The sequence below is a fragment of the Scyliorhinus torazame genome, chromosome 18 (assembly GCF_047496885.1).
Source record: "Scyliorhinus torazame isolate Kashiwa2021f chromosome 18, sScyTor2.1, whole genome shotgun sequence".
Classification (NCBI taxonomy): Eukaryota; Metazoa; Chordata; class Chondrichthyes; order Carcharhiniformes; family Scyliorhinidae; genus Scyliorhinus; species Scyliorhinus torazame.
Genome location: NC_092724.1, coordinates 22893163 through 22909484, shown reverse-complemented (window position 1 = coordinate 22909484; position 16322 = coordinate 22893163). Strand labels below are relative to the sequence as shown.

General features: G+C 52.7%; 1 protein-coding gene across 1 annotated transcript in view; it reads right to left on the bottom strand.

Moving 5' to 3' along the window:
• Window positions 1-6134: 6134 nt before the first annotated feature.
• LOC140395038 (kelch-like ECH-associated protein 1A) overlaps window positions 6135-16322 on the bottom strand; it is a 31716-nt gene continuing 21528 nt past the window's right edge. Inside the window, exons 3-6 of the mRNA XM_072482375.1 lie at window positions 14606-15282; window positions 12936-13141; window positions 11644-11820; window positions 6135-7243 (exon numbers count right to left, since the gene is read on the bottom strand). Coding sequence (XP_072338476.1) covers window positions 7077-7243; window positions 11644-11820; window positions 12936-13141; window positions 14606-15282 — 1227 coding nt within the window. The 3' untranslated portion in view covers window positions 6135-7076. The remainder of the gene's footprint in view (window positions 7244-11643; window positions 11821-12935; window positions 13142-14605; window positions 15283-16322) is intronic.

The window sequence follows — 16322 nt, the reverse complement described above, 5'->3', positions numbered from 1 at the left end:
GAAAACAGGCGAGAATCACTCCGGTCTTTTTCCTTGAAAGTCCGGGATGAATCACCGTTTTCCAAGGGGCTAGCAGGGCCCCGGCGTTCGTCCCGCGGTTCTGGCGGCCCGCCTCGGCGGAGCCACACAGCGGGCCCGCGCGGAGGAAGGTCTGTCCCTCCCAGATCGCGATTGCCCGCTGATCGATTGCCCCCGATTGCGGGCGTGACCACCGCTGAGGCCCCCCTTGGAGTCAGGTCACCCCTCCCCCACCAGGACCACCACTGCGGCCGGGGGGGTCCCAGCTCCCGCCGGGTAGTATCGCATGTCAACCACGGCGGCGGGAGTTCGGCCCGTCGATCGCGGAGAATTGCCGCAGTGGCCTTTCGTGGACTTTCATGACAGCGAAACTGACACCGCACCTGGACCCATCCGCTAATGTTCAGGGGTTAGCGCCTGCGCCACGTGGAACACTATTGATTCTAATGAGAAACGGTGCTGGATTTGCCAGCTTCGCGATTGACACTCAGGAGACTGACAAGCTGCAGCCACATATTCGCACTTCACTTCGCAAACACACCTACCCCAACCAACAAGATGGCAGCGAGGAGAGCAAGGATGCCCAGCTGGAAATCCTGTTGGACGCAGAGGAGGATGACCCTGTACCCCGGCCTGGGAAGGAGGCTGCCAGCCGTCGCCATTTGCCGTGCCTGGGCACAGGTGGCCGAGGCGCTCAGCGCCGTGGACACCGTCGTCCGGAACGCCCAGCAATGCCGGGAAAACTGCACAACCTCTTCAAGGCAACCAGGGTGAGTAGGCAGTGCTGTGCCCCTGGCACTAACCCCCATCCCACCCACCCGGAAGACGACACCCTCCCCCCCGGAGAAGGCCGCGCACAACCGCCGGGAGCAGGAGAAGACAGGAGGGGGACTACCGAACCTGCGGCCCCTCACTGTGGCTTAGCACAGGACTCTGGACGTGGCTGGTGGTCTGGAGGAAAGGGAGGTCGCTGAGATGGAGTTTGGCCGCGGGTGAGGAAGTGAGACCCCGCTGAGTTGCGGTTCCATGTGACATGTGTGTCAACCCCCACCAACACCACCCTCACCCCACATCGCCCCAATACCACCCCCACCCTACACCACCCCCACCCTCACCACCCGTCACCCCCACTCACACGCTCCGCGCTCCCCCCCACCATCCTCCCCAGCCTGCGGTCTAATCATGCGTCTTGTCTTGTGTCTTATAGGACCTGCTGGTGATGGGCGGGTCCATCTGGAGCCCCCGCTCCCAGCCAGTGCCACAGCCGGAGCCCGTCTGTGAGCCAAGCAGCGATGAAAGCAGCTCGGATACCAACCCTCTGCCCGAGACGCAGGACACCCCAGAGCTCAGGTCGGAGGATGGCACTGATGTTCCATCACAGCTACCTCCAACAAACTCCACCATCCCAAGGACTCTTACCTTTCTCTTTCGTTTCAGACTCTTACCTCGGTTGGGCACTTTAGTGAAGAGGCTCCAGGGACACTATCTCATGTGCACCACACAGCTGATCCGGCACAGCAGGTGGAGGTAGGAACACCCAAGATGGCGGACGGTCGGAGGGCGGGCCGACCCCAGGGACTGGCTGTCGTCCAGATGGGTTTCGGGCTTCTGGAACGGACGGCCCCATCTATAGTGGAGATGCAATCACAGAGCCAGGGACTACACGAGGTGTTGTCGGCGAGCATCCAGCAGCTGCAGGTGGAGGAGTCCAACCACGTGCAGCAGCAGAAGGTGGTGCCGACAATGCGTGCCACCCAGGCCAACACCGCACGGGTGGCATCCGCGGGGGAGTCATTGGGGGCTACGGTTTTGGCTATGTCCAAGGCCTGGGGTGTTCTGTGCAGGCGGTGGCAGAGGCCCAGAGGGTTGCCTTCTCACAGGCAACCATGTGCCAGGGCCACGTGGAATCGCAGCGGCGCTCCTGAGCGTGGCCCAGTCACAGCTGGCCACTCCGTGCTCCATCGCCGCGAGCATGCAGACCCTGGTCGAGACCAGAGCGGGCCTCCAGGAGTGGCAGCACCAGGTGGTGTGGGAGCCTCAGGGGATAGCCCCACTCGCACCCCTCTCCCATGGAGTAGCCTGGGGGCCATTGGGCACCCAGAGGCAGGGGATGGGCCATACCGCTGACTCCCGCAGGGGGGGGTGCCAGAACACTGCAGCATCTCAGACTCCCCCCCCCCTCCTGTCGCTGGTGCATCTGGCAGTGGGCAGAACAGGGCGGCACAACGTCACCTGGGACACCCGAGCAGCAGCCAGGCTCATCCAGGCCTGGTCGCCCAGAAGACACCCGCCAATGGGGACCCAGGCCGCAGGGCAGGGATCACAGCAGGCCACCTCCACTCCTGCTGTACCATCTGGGGAACCACCTAGCATTTGGGCCCATAAGGGCAGAAAGTTAGACACCAGTTCAGTTGGCACGGGTGCAGGGCATTGCAGAGTGAGTTGTCATCATTCTCCATCCCATGAACCAGTGGACTAGAGAGGGTGGGTGAGCGATGTTCATAGTCCTGGCCAGTCCCCCCCCCCCCTCTACCTAGTTGGTGATCCTGGAGGTGATCAGAGTATCCCATGAGCATTGGCCCTGGCGTACACCTGTTGTGGCCTCGCGTGACTGCCTGGGCCTCAAGTTCTGCCCACCCTCGCCCTCGCCCTCCTCCGCATCATCCTCATCGGACGAGACATGCCATTCTACCAGCACATCGCCCCTCTGCTGCGCGATCTTCTGGAGGACGCAGCAGAGGGGCCACGTGTGGGCGGCCCCTCACCTTCATACTGGGGGGGCCCCTCCAGAGAGGTCCAGGCACCTGAACCACATCTGCAATAGGCTGAAGCACCGCTCGATCACACCCCTGGTCGCTGCATGGGTGTCGATGTAGCGGGTCTCCGCGTTGGTCTGTTCCCTCGGATAGGAGTGAGCAGCCACGACCACAGTGGATAACCACTGACACGTAGGAGCCAACCCCCCCCAGCCGGTGGACAGTGGTTAGCACTGTTGCTTCACAGCGCCAGGGTCCCAGGTTCGATTCCCGGCTTGGGTCACTGTCTGTGCGGAGTCTGTACGTTCTCCCCGTGTCTGCGTGGGTTTCCTCCGGGTGCTCTGGGTTCCTCCCACAAGTCCCGAAAGACGTGCTGTTAGGTGAATTGGACATTCTGAATTCTCCCTCCGTGTACCCGAACAGGCGCCGGAGTGTGGCGACTATGGGATTTTCACAGTAACTTCTTTCTTTCTTAAAATAAATTTAGAGTAGCCAATTATTTTTCTTTTTCCAATTAAAGGGCAATTTAGCGTGGCCAATCCACCATGACTCTCACTGGGGTATGGGTGTACATCTTTGGGTTGTGGGGGTGAAACTCATGCTAGACATGGGGAGAATGTGCAAACTCCACACGTACAGAGAACCAGGGCCGAGATTCGAACCGGGGTCCTCAGCGCCAGTGTCAACCACTGCGTTACATGCCGCCCTCAGAGTAGCTTCATTGCACTGTTAATGTAAGCCTACTTGTGACAATAAAGATTATTATTATTACTACCCCACTGAGAGTCAGTGTGTGTGGAACCCGTACCCCAGTGAGAGTCAGTGTGTGTGGAACCCGTACCCCAGTGAGAGTCAGTGTGTGTGGGACCCGTACCCCAGTGAGAGTCAGTGTGTGTGGGATCCGTACCCCAGTGAGAGTCAATGTGTGTGGGATCCGTACCCCAGTGAGAGTCAGTGTGTGTGGAACCCGTACCCCAGTGAGAGTCAATGTGTGTGGGATCCGTACCCCAGTGAGAGTCAATGTGTGTGGAACCCGTACCCCAGTGAGAGTCAGTGTGTGTGGGATCCGTACCCCAGTGAGAGTCAGTGTGTGTGGAACCCGTACCCCAGTGAGAGTCAGTGTGTGTGGAACCCATACCCCAGTGAGACTCAGTGTGTGTGGAACCCGTACCCCAGTGAGAGTCAGTGTGTGTGGGACCCGTACCCCAGTGAGAGTCAGTGTGTGTGGGACCCGTACCCCAGTGAGAGTCAGTGTGTGTGGGACCTGTACCCCAGTGAGAGTCACTGTGTGTGGAACCCGTACCCCAGTGAGAGTCAGTGTGTGGGGAACCCGTACCCCAGTGAGAGTCAGTGTGTGTGGAACCCGTACCCTAGTGAGAGTCAGTGTGTGTGGGACCCGTACCCCAGTGAGAGTCAGTGTGTGTGGGATCCGTACCCCAGTGAGAGTCAGTGTGTGTGGGACCCGTACCCCAGTGAGAGTCAGTGTGTGTGGAACCCGTACCCCAGTGAGAGTCAGTGTGTGTGGAACCCGTACCCCAGTGAGAGTCAGTGTGTGTGGAACCCGTACCCCAGTGAGAGTCAGTGTGTGTGGAACCCGTACCCCAGTGAGAGTCAGTGTGTGTGGAACCTGTATCCCAGTGAGAATCAGTGTGTGTGGAACCCGTACCCCAGTGAGAGTCAGTGTGTGTGGGACCCGTACCCCAGTGAGAGTCAGTGTGTGTGGGACCCGTACCCCAGTGAGAGTCAGTGTGTGTGGAACCCGTACCCCAGTGAGAGTCAGTGTGTGTGGGACCCGTATCCCAGTGAGTGTCAGTGTGTGTGGAACCTGTATCCCAGTGAGAATCAGTGTGTGTGGAACCCGTACCCCAGTGAGAGTCAGTGTGTGTGGGACCCGTACCCCAGTGAGAGTCAGTGTGTGTGGGACCCGTACCCCAGTGAGAGTCAGTGTGTGTGGGACCCGTACCCCAGTGAGAGTCAGTGTGTGTGGAACCTGTATCCCAGTGAGAATCAGTGTGTGTGGAACCCGTACCCCAGTGAGAGTCAGTGTGTGTGGGACCCGTACCCCAGTGAGAGTCAGTGTGTGTGGGACCCGTACCCCAGTGAGAGTCAGTGTGTGTGGAACCCGTACCCCAGTGAGAGTCAGTGTGTGGGACACATACCCCAGTGAGTCAGTGTGTGTGGAACCCGTACCCCAGTGAGAGTCAGTGTGTGGGACACATACCCCAATGAGAGTCAGTGTGTGTGGGACCCGTACCCCAGTGAGAGTCAGTGTGCGGGGAACCCGTACCCCAGTGAGAGTCAGTGTGTGTGGGACCCGTACCCCAGTGAGAGTCAGTGTGTGTGGAACCCGTACCCCAGTGAGAGTCAGTGTGTGTGGGACCCGTACCCCAGTGAGAGTCAGTGTGCGGGGAACCCGTACCCCAGTGAGAGTCAGTGTGTGTGGGACCCGTACCCCAGTGAGAGTCAGTGTGTGTGGAACCCGTACCCCAGTGTGAGTCAGTGTGTGTGGGACCCGTACCCCAGTGAGAGTCAGTGTGTGTGGAACCTGTACCCCAGTGAGAGTCAGTGTGTGTGGAACCCGTACCCCAGTGAGAGTCAGTGTGTGTGGGACCCGTACCCCAGTGAGAGTCAGTGTGTGTGGAACCCGTACCCCAGTGTGAGTCAGTGTGTGTGGGACCCGTACCCCAGTGAGAGTCAGTGTGTGTGGAACCTGTACCCCAGTGAGAGTCAGTGTGTGTGGAACCCGTACCCCAGTGAGAGTCAGTGTGTGTGGGACCCATACCCCAGTGAGAGTCAGTGTGTGTGGAACCCGTACCCCAGTGAGAGTCAGTGTGTGTGGAACCCGTACCCCAGTGAGAGTCAGTGTGTGTGGGACCCGTACCCCAGTGAGAGTCAGTGTGTGTGGAACCTGTACCCCAGTGAGAGTCAGTGTGTGTGGAACCCGTACCCCAGTGAGAGTCAGTGTGTGTGGAACCCGTACCCCAGTGAGAGTCAGTGTGTGTGGAACCCGTACCCCAGTGAGAGTCAGTGTGTGTGGGACCCGTACCCCAGTGAGAGTCAGTGTGTGTGGAACCCGTACCCCAGTGAGAGTCAGTGTGTGTGGAACCCGTACCCCAGTGAGAGTCAGTGTGTGTGGATCCCATACCCCAGTGAGAGTCGGTGTCTATGTTAAGGAATCACAGACTTTTTTTTGACAAGGTTTATTTTCTTTTGGTTACAATTAAGAATTTTCAAAATTGTTCATAATTTATATTTGCAAATGTGTACAATATTCACAATAATTACGCTCCAAGGTCAGCAACAGGAAGCATTCAGCAAACCCCCACATCTCGACAGAGTGCAGGACGACCAGTAACCCCCTGTCACCCCACCCTCACCCCTCACCCCTTACCCCTGTATCCTTGTTGTTAGGGAATGTGGTTGTCCGGAAGTGGAGATTGTCTCGTTTCTTGTGTATTTCGGAGTGTCTGGTCAGGAGGGAACTGAGCTTGGTGCACTGCCACCCACAGTTTAACAGGTTTTCAGTCAAAGCCCAGACCTGAAGAACAACCCCTTGGGAAAGTTACTGGGTTCAACCAGTGCCCAGGGAACTGTCCTGAGTTAGTGTGCACAGGGAGGATGTAGGGACACTTTTTAATACTTTTGCTCTTCAACTGACTGCTTTAAAAAATGTATATGTTTTGTGCTGTGGATATCAATGGTAGGCCAGCATTTAGCGCCTATTCTCTAGTTTCCCCTCCAGTCAGTGGAGGACTTGTCTTCTTGAACTATTATTGTCTGTGTGCTGATTCCAGGATGTGGGAAGAGAGAGAATTCCTGGATTTGATTCTGTTTGTGCGGCTCTTGTCCCCCTTGTCACACAGTCTGTGGATCTCCGGAGCTAACAGCACAGGAACTATCATTCCTCCTAGAAGGTGAGATTGCCTCAGTCTGCCCATTAGTCAGTAACCTATCAATCCTGGATAATCATTCTGCTCCTTTTAAAATATATACATATATATATGAACAAATTGCCATTTCACTTGAAGTCAATTCCACAGCCAGATTTGCAGCTTTAACTCTTGAGTTTCAGTTTACAGTATAACATTTACAATTACACCGTGGAGTGTCGGGGGTTGGGCTGAAGTCCCCTTTTCACTTCTCTCTCCATTCTCTGCAGAACTTCCAGCACATTCCATGCTGTAGTGAATGTATTAAATGTGCTGGATAGCCTCGATTCCCAGATTTATTCCTCATGGGTAGGTGCAGTGGGAGGGGAGAGGCGCCGCCAATTCCTATATCGGCTGCAATTGAGTGGAGTGGTCAGCTATCTCCGTCAACAGGGGTCAGGTTCCTTGGACATGGCTCCATATTGACTGCAACCCCCATTCCACTGCGTCCAGTGGGCATGGCGGTCACCTCTATCCATTCATCTTTCTCTGGTTCGTAACATTCCACACTGTCGACGAAACCTTTCTGATTATAACCACCTACACAATGGAGGAAGTCATTATTTCAACTGTTAATGTTTCAAAGCTAAATTTGACACAGAGCCAATGGCTTGCTTGGCAAAAACACTAACCAGTTTGGTCCTGAGGCACACAGCCTGTGGTGGTTATATTACCAGTGGATAAGTGACGTTTAGTCTGTTGGGTCTGTGCAACTCTCCCAAACTAATCCCAATTCTCTCCCCATAGCTCTGCATCAATCCCAAACTAATCCCACTGCTCCACTCTCTCCCCATAGCCCTGTATCAATCCCAAACTAATCCCACTGGCCCAACTCTCTCCCCATAGCCCTGTATCAATCCCAAACTAATCCCACTGGCCCAACTCTCTCCCCTTAGCCCTGTATCAATCCCAAACTAATCCCACTGGACCAACTCTCTCCCCTTAGCCCTGTATCACTCCCAAACTAATCCCATTGGCCCAACTCTCTCCCCATTGTCCTGTATCACTCCCAAACTAATCCCACTGCCCCACTCTCTCCACATAGTCCTGTATCAATCCCAAACTAATCCCACTGCCCCACTCTCTCCCCATTGTCCTGTATCACTCCCAAACTAATCCCACTGTCCCACTCTCTCCCATAGCCCTGTATCAATCCCAAACTAATCTCACTGGCCCAACTCTCTCCCCATAGCCCTGTATCACTCCCAAACTAATCCCACTGCCCCACTCTCTCCACATAGTCCTGTATCAATCCCAAACTAATCCCACTGGTCCAACGCTCTCCCCATAGCCCTGTATCAATCCCAAACTAATCCCACTGCCCCACTCTCTCCACATAGTCCTGTATCAATCCCAAACTAATCCCACTGCCCCACTCTCTCCCCATTGTCCTATATCACTCCCAAACTAATCCCACTGTCCCACTCTCTCCCATAGCCCTGTATCAATCCCAAACTAATCTCACTGTTCCACTCTCTCCCATAGCCCTGTATCAATCCCAAACTAATCCCACTGGCCCAACTCTCTCCCCATAGCCCTGTATCAATCCCAAACTAATCCCACTGGCCCAACTCTCTCCCCATAGCCCTGTATCACTCCCAAACTAATCCCACTGCCCCACTCTCTCCACATAGTCCTGTATCAATCCCAAACTAATCCCACTGGTCCAACACTCTCCCTATAGCCCTGTATCAATCCCAAACTAATCCCACTCCCCCACTCTCTCCCCATTGTCCTGTATCACTCCCAAACTAATCCCACTGGTCCAACGCTCTCCCCATAGCCCTGTATCAATCCCAAACTAATCCCACTGGACCAACTCTCTCCCCTTAGCCCTGTATCACTCCCAAACTAATCCCACTGGCCCAACTCTCTCCCCTTTGTCCTGTATCACTCCCAAACTAATCCCACTGCCCCACTCCCTCCACATAGTCCTGTATCAATCCCAATCTAATCCCACTGGCCCAACGCTCTCACCATAGCCCTGTATCACTCCCAAACTAACCCCACTGGCCCAACTCTCTCCCCATAGTCCTGTATCAATCGGCACATAGCACAGTGGTTAGCACTGTTGCTTCACAGCACCATGGACTGGGGTTCGATTCTCGGTTTGGGTCACTGCCTGTGCGGAGTCTGCACGTTCTCCCCGTGTCTGCGTGGGTTTCCTCCAGGTGCTCCGGTTTCCTCCCACAAGTCCTGAGAGACGTGCTTGTTAGGTGATTGGACATTCTGAATTCTCCCTCCGTGTATCTGAACAGGCGCCGGAGTGTGGCGACTGAGGAATTTTCACAGTAACTTCATTGCAGTGTTAATGTTAGCCTACATGTGACACTCATAAAGATTATTATGTCAATCTCAAACTAATGCCACTGCCCCAACTCTCTCCCCAAAAAACTGTACCAATCGCAAACTAACCCCTCTGCTCCACTCTCTCCCTATAGCCCTGTTTCAATCCCAAACTAATCCCACTGCTCCAACTCTCTCCCCATTGCCCTATATCAATCCCAAAATAAACCCACAGTCCCCTATGGTCGTGTATTAGTCCCAAACTCATCCCTCTGACACCGTGGGCAGCACGTTGGCGCAGTGGTTAGCACTGTTGCCTTACGGCAGCGAGGATCCGGGTTCGATCCCGACCCCGGGTCACTGTCTGTGTGGAGTTTGCACATTCTCCTTGTGTCTGCGTGGGTTTCCTCCGGGTGCTCAGGTTTCCTCTCACAGTCCAAAGATGTGCAGGTTAGGTGGATTGGCCATTCTAAATTGCCCCTCAGTGTCCAAAAGGTTAGGTGGGGTTACAGAGGATTGGGTGGTCTTTCCCAGGGTCGGTGCAAACTCGAGATGCCGAATGGCCTCCTTCTCCACTGTAGGGATACTCTCTAATTCTAACCCTCTCTCCATAGCGCTATATTAATCCTGAACTGAACCCACAGTTATGCTCTCTCCCCATATCCTTGCATTGATCCCAAAACGAAACCCACTGTGCCCCGCTCTCCCAATACTTCTAGATCTTCTTCTGCCTCATGTTTCATCTACTCAAGATATAAAATGGTATCTGCAACAACCACTCCATGATGCAAAACATCTGCGTAAAGACATTTGTCCTAAAATCCCACTTAAGTCAGTTTCAATTTTAAACTGACGTTTCTTGATAACCAAGCCAAGGTTTTAAAATGTGACAGGTATTAAAATTCTGCATTAATCTCCTTTCATCTTTCTCTGACCATTGAAAACACTCTCAGTATCTGAGGTCTCTCCTCACATCTATATCACCAATTAGTATACTTTATACTCCAACTGTGCTGAATGCTTATTTATCAGTCCTTCTTAATGTTTGCTGTTGTACCATTTCTTTATTTACCTCCTTGTGATCTCACTCCTGGAGAATTGTATCAATGACCCTCGTCTACATCCCTATTTTTCCTTTTAACCTCACATTTCTTTTCTTTTTTTTTTAATTTATGAAACAATTTTTCCAATTAAGGGGCAGTGTAGCCTGGTCAATCCTCCTACCCTGCACATCTTTTAGGGCTGTGGGGTGAGACCCACACAAACATGGGGAGAATGTGCAAACTCCACATGGACAGTGACCCGGGGCCAGGATTCGAACCCGGGTCATCAGTGCCATGATTTAGCAGTGCCAACCACTGTGCCACCATACCACTCTCCTCACATTTATTTTCATTAAACCGCACCTCAGATTCCACCCTTGGTCTCTGTTGATTTTACCTTTATCAAAGATGTTGGCTAAACTTAGATTGTTACAATGCTCTGAAATCTCTGTCCTCCTCTGATTCCGGTCTCTTGTGCCCCCCCCCCCACACACACTGCACCTTTGATCACCTGATCCAATGAGGCCTCAGTTCCAATGAAAGGTCAGCAACCTAGATCTCATGATTATACATTCATGGAGTAAGCGTGATATCGGGGTTCAGGTGATTTTGGGGTAGGGGTGATAGCAGGGTGCAGATAACACTGCGTACGGGTGATATTGTGATGGGGTGATATTGTGATGGGGTGATATTGTGATGGGGTGATATTGTGATGGGGTGATATTGTGGTGGGGTGATATTGTGGTAGGGGTGATATTGCGGTTGGGTTGATATTGAGCTAGGGGTGATTACTTTAGGAGGTGATATTGAGCTAGGGATGATTACGGTAGGGGTGATATTGAGCTAGGGATGAATACGGTAGGGGTGATATTGAGTTGGGATGATTGCGGTAGGGGTGATATTGAGCGAGGGATGATTACGGTAGGGGTGATATTGAGCGAGGGATGATTGTGGTAGGGGGTGATATTGAGTTAGGGATGATTGCGGTAGGGGGTGATATTGAGCGACGGATGATTACGGTCGGGTGATATTGAGCTAGGGATGATTGCGGTAGGGGGTGATATTGAGCTGGGGATGATTACAGTAGGGGGCGATATTGAGCTATGGATTATTACGGTAGGGGTGATATTGAGCTAGGGATGATTGCGGTAGGGGGTGATATTGAGCTAGGGATGATTGCGGTAGGGGGTGATATTGAGCGACGGATGATTACGGCAGGGGTGATATTGAGCTAGGGATGATTGCGGTAGGGGGTGATCTTGAATTAGGGATGATTGCGGTAGGGGGCGATATTGAGCTGGGGATGATTGCAGTAGGGGGCGCTATTGAGCTATGGATGATTTTGTAGGGGTGATGTTGAGTTAGGGATGATTGCAGTAGGGGTGATATTGAGCTATGGGTGATTTCGTAGGGGTGATGTTGAGTTAGGGATGATTGAGGTAGGGGTTGTTATCGGAGTTGCGGTGTAGCAATTTTTGAATGAAGTGCAACTCGGCACTGACTGAGGATTGCATGTATAAACTTCCTGTGCTATATTTGGCAGTGTCTTTTCTAATAGAGGGATCGGGAGATCCGAATCTACCATCCAGTGCACATTAACGTGACCCTTACCCAGTGCATAGATTTTGCCCCGATAGGCAGCTACTCCCATTGCACTCCGACTGTGTTTCAAACTGGCAACGCTTTCCCATTTATCGGCCTCTATGCTGTACCGCTCAACCGATGCAAACTGTTCCCTTCCATCGTAACCTCCAGCAACGTAGATATAATTGTTCAAAGCAACAACACCTGAGGAGAGATCAACATAGGCCAAACCATCAGAGAAAGAGAGAGTGAGATGGTATATAAGCAAAATCAACTTATCCTCAGCCTCAGCAGCCTTTTTGGGAGAGAGTTCCAGATTGCCATTAGGCAGAGTTCTACCTTCCCCTGCCAGCCGGTCTGTCGGCCAGTGGTGGTTGTTCAGTTCTTCAGAAGGCCTTTCTCCTGGGTACCTGCCCACCCCAACCCCAGGTGGGTGGGGCTGCAATTTGGGTGCGGGGGGGGGGGATTTCTATTATCAACAACCTTTCAAACTTGGGCGCACCTCCCAAGAAGTCTGCCTCCTAGGGGCTGTCCCTCCCACCCACTCCGCGAACATCAACACCCCCACCCTCTTGGCGTCATCTCGGGATTTAGCCTCTGGGCACTGCTTGCAATCCCAGTCCTGTCCACTGCCGCGTCTGGTGCTGCGGGGACTCGAGAGCTGCCAACCAATCAGATTGACTGGCAGCTTGGGCAGCATGGTGGCGCAGCGGTTAGCATTGCAGCCTCACGGCACCAAGGCCCAAGGTCCCAAGATTGGCCTCGCTAAATTGCCCCTTAATTGGCAAAAATGAATTGGGTACTCCAAATTTTTTTTTTTTTAAAGATTGACTGGCGGCTTTCTGAGGAGGGACTTCCTGACTGAGGGGTGGTAGTCCCGCCTCCAGTCAATTAGTGCTTGTAGGAATGTTAAATGGCTGGGGGAGGGAACCCCCTCGATCAGATCACCTTTAATCTTTTCAACGCAAGCCTTGGCTGTGCAACCCGTCCTCATAACTTAACCCTTTTAGCTCTGGTGTCATTCTGGTGAATCTGCGCTGCACCCCCTCCCAGACCTACAGCTCCTTCCTGAGGTGCAAGGCCCAGAACTGAACCCTATTGATCCAAATGGGGTCTATAGCATAACTTCCAGCTGTTTGCATTCCAGTCACCTTCTGACGAAGGGCAATCTTCCATTAACCTTTCTGACTGATTTTTAAACATGTCAAAATTTCAGCTTCCACATGAAAGGTGGATGGGGTTAAGTAGAGGGCATGGCGCAAAGACATCGTATAGAAGTTGCCTTTTCAGTCCTCCAAACACTCAACGGGAAACCTCACCTGCTCCACTGCGAGGGGATCCCATGTGGGCGATGGAGTCCCACTCATCCTTCTCAGGGCGGTAACACTCCACACTGTTCAAACGGCTCTTTCCATCGAAACCACCAATTACGTACAAGAGTCCATTCCACACTGTTACCCCAGCGCCAATACGACAAACTTTCATTGGTGCTATGAATGTCCACCGGTCCGTTTCTGGGTCATATCTATGAACGGGACAGCGATGGAATGTAAACACACTACCAGGGGCTTCACATCTCTAACCTTTACCAATGTCCCCCACAGCCTCAATTTCCCACATTGCCCAACCCCCCCCCCCACCCACCCATCAATTATCCTCTTCCCTTTCCTGAATGCCCTGCCCGTTAATGGAGTTTGATTTCTGGAGGGGAAGCAGAGACCTGAGCGACACTTGTCAGTGTCTCCATTCTCTGAGCAGCGAGGGCTCGTCAACTGCAGAGGCATCATGAGGCCTTCACCCGAGGTCCATGCATACGAACATTCCAGCCAAGGTAGCAGGAACGGCTCACCCTCTCTGTTCTTCCCCAGATGAGACCAATTCCCACAGATCCTGGGTGGAACAATCCGGCCCAGGATCACAAGCCAGGATTTTCCAGCGCCTTTGCCATGGGAACCCGCACAGCAGGGCCGGCAAGCCATTGAAATCTCCACTCACACCGGCAGGGCCAGAAGATTCCGCTGGCGTGAAGGGCTGGAAAATTCTGGGCATAGAAACAGGGGCCATTCAGCCCCTCTCGTCTGTCCAACATTCCACCAGGTGGCAGCTGATCGTAACTTCCATCTACCCAGCTTGGTTGGATAATCTTTAATCTCCTTATCCAATAAAATCTATTGATCTCAGTTTTGACATTTCTAATTGAGTCCCAGCCTCAACTTCTTTTTGAAGGAGTGAATCCAGATTTCCCTCTTTGTAAGAACAGCTTGCCGACATTATCCTGGCTCTCATTTTAAGGTTATGCTCGGGGTTCCTTCCACCACAGGAAATAGTTTCCATCGACCCTGTCAAATCCTTTAATCACGTTAAGCCTCCTTGATTAGATCACCCTTAATCTTCTGAACTCAAGGGAATACAAGTCTAGTCTACGCAATCTGTCCTCGTATTTAATCCTTTCAGCCCCGGTGAATCTGTGCTACACCCATTTCAGGACCAACGCCTCTTTCCTGAGCTGGGGAGCCCAGAACTGAACCCTGTTGCTCCAGATGGGGTCTCAATAGAGCTCCGTTCAACTGTAAAATAACTTTGTCTCCTTTGCAGATAACAAGCAACATTCCATTAGCCTTTTTAACTCTGCTTTGCACCTGCCCACTAGTTTTTAAATGTTTTTTCTATTTGGAACCCAAATCTCTGAGCTTCTCCACACGTCCCAAGTCTCGGCATTCAGGAATATATTCTGCTTCGCCTTTCTTCGCTATAACGTGGATGACCTCTCGACTTCCCCACGCTGAACTCCACCTGCCACAGTGTTCAACGCACATTTTGTCCGTCAGTGTCCCTTTCCAACTTTCTGCTCCCATCCACACCATTTCTTATGCCACCCAATGCAAGCCTGGATGACACTGCCACTCACTTTGTTATCAGTGTCCTTTCGACCCAGTCAGTTCTGAAAAGGTTCATTCGCGTCACCCCCAGCCCCTCTGTGGTCACTTACTTCTCGGCGCTTTGGTGGTGCGAGGACTTCCAGGAACCCCCGACAGCGTAAATTATTCCGTCAATCACCCCGACCCCCACCCGGTTTCTGGGCACATTCATTGGTGCCCGGTGGATCCACTTGTTGGTCATTGGGTTGTAGCAGTCCAGGGTGCCCGAGTCCACGTTATCGCTCTGTGAGTTATTCCTGCCGCCAACTATATAAAAAAGCCCCAACACCACACAGGAGCCCATCCCACTGCGAGGCATTGGCATATCTGCCAGGCGCAGCCACTGCCCTGTCCTGGGGCTGAAGGCTTCCATGTTTGGAATGGAACGGTGCAGATACCCCCCGGCCAGGTAGATCAGCTGGTTTCCCCGCTGTTTAACGGGGGGCAGGGGTTTGTGGAGGTACATCTCCTGGAAGATCTTGGAGAGGTAATCCCGACATGGATTGGCCTTGTCAAGGATCGGGCATTCCTGCAGCTGGTGCTTGAGGAACCGAAGGGGCAGAGCGTAGACGTGGAGAGCATTTAGGAGTGCGTGGAAGTACTGAGCTCGACCCTCCAGGTCCCAGCGCACCCACTCCATACAGGCCTTATAAACCTCTGACTCGCAGATCACATTCAGTCCATCCTGACTGATGAGGTCCAGAAGCTGGCAGTGCGTAAGATTAAAGAATTCCTCCTCCTTTGTCACCTGGTGGAGAGAAAAAAAAACTACAGGTCAGGACCAAGTCTGGAACAGCAACTTGGGGCGAGGGGTGTTGTTCTGGGAGTGGGGAAAGGAGGGGAGGGGAGAGCAGGGAAGAGGCAGGCAGTGGAGAGAAAGAAGAGAGCAGGATCGCAGTGAGAATGAGACAACAGCAAATAGAGTGCACAAACCAGAGAGAGAGAGAAAATCAGAGGAAGGGGAAGAGAGAGAGGTGGAGAGAGTGGAAGAGAGAGGCAGGCCAGAGATGGAGTGAGAGAGACAGAGAGATTGATACAGTGTACTGTATATGGACTTATAAAAGATGTAACACAATAGACATATAACAGACCTGTTGGAAAATTGAAGGCGGAGATTAAGTATTGGTGGCAACAGGGAAACAAAATTGGTTCAGGGACAAAAAGTAGAAAAAGTGATGGTGGGTGGATGTTTATTCAAACTGGAGGGAGATGTACACGGGCACCCCAGAGGTCAGCGTTGGGACCACTGTTCTTTCTGATTCCCATTAATAACCTCAACTCGGCCATCCAGAATTTCAAAGTTTGAAGGTGACACAAAACTTGGAAATATAACAAGAGTGAGGAGGATAGATTGCAGGAAGACAAAGGCTGTACAGGTGCACTGTATACACCTCTCGCTGCCTCAGGAAGGCAGACAGCATTATCAGAGACCCCTCCCACCCAGGCATTGCCTTCTTCCAGACCCCTCCATCAGGCTGAAGGTACAGAAGTCTGAAGACTCGCACATGAAATGAAAATGAAAATCGCTTATTGTCACAAGTAGGCTTCAAATGAAGTTACTGTGAAAAGCCCCTAGTCGCCACATTCCGGCGCCTGTTCGGGGAGGCTGGTACGGGAATTGAACTGTGCTGCTGGCCTGCCTTCAAAGCCAGCAATTTAGCTCAGTGCTAAACAGCCCCTACAGTGCTAAACATCAGGACATAGTAACAGCTTCTTCCCCACAGCTACAAGACTCCTCAACAACTCCCCCTCGGACTGATCTGTTCCCTGTTAGAACTCTATTCATGC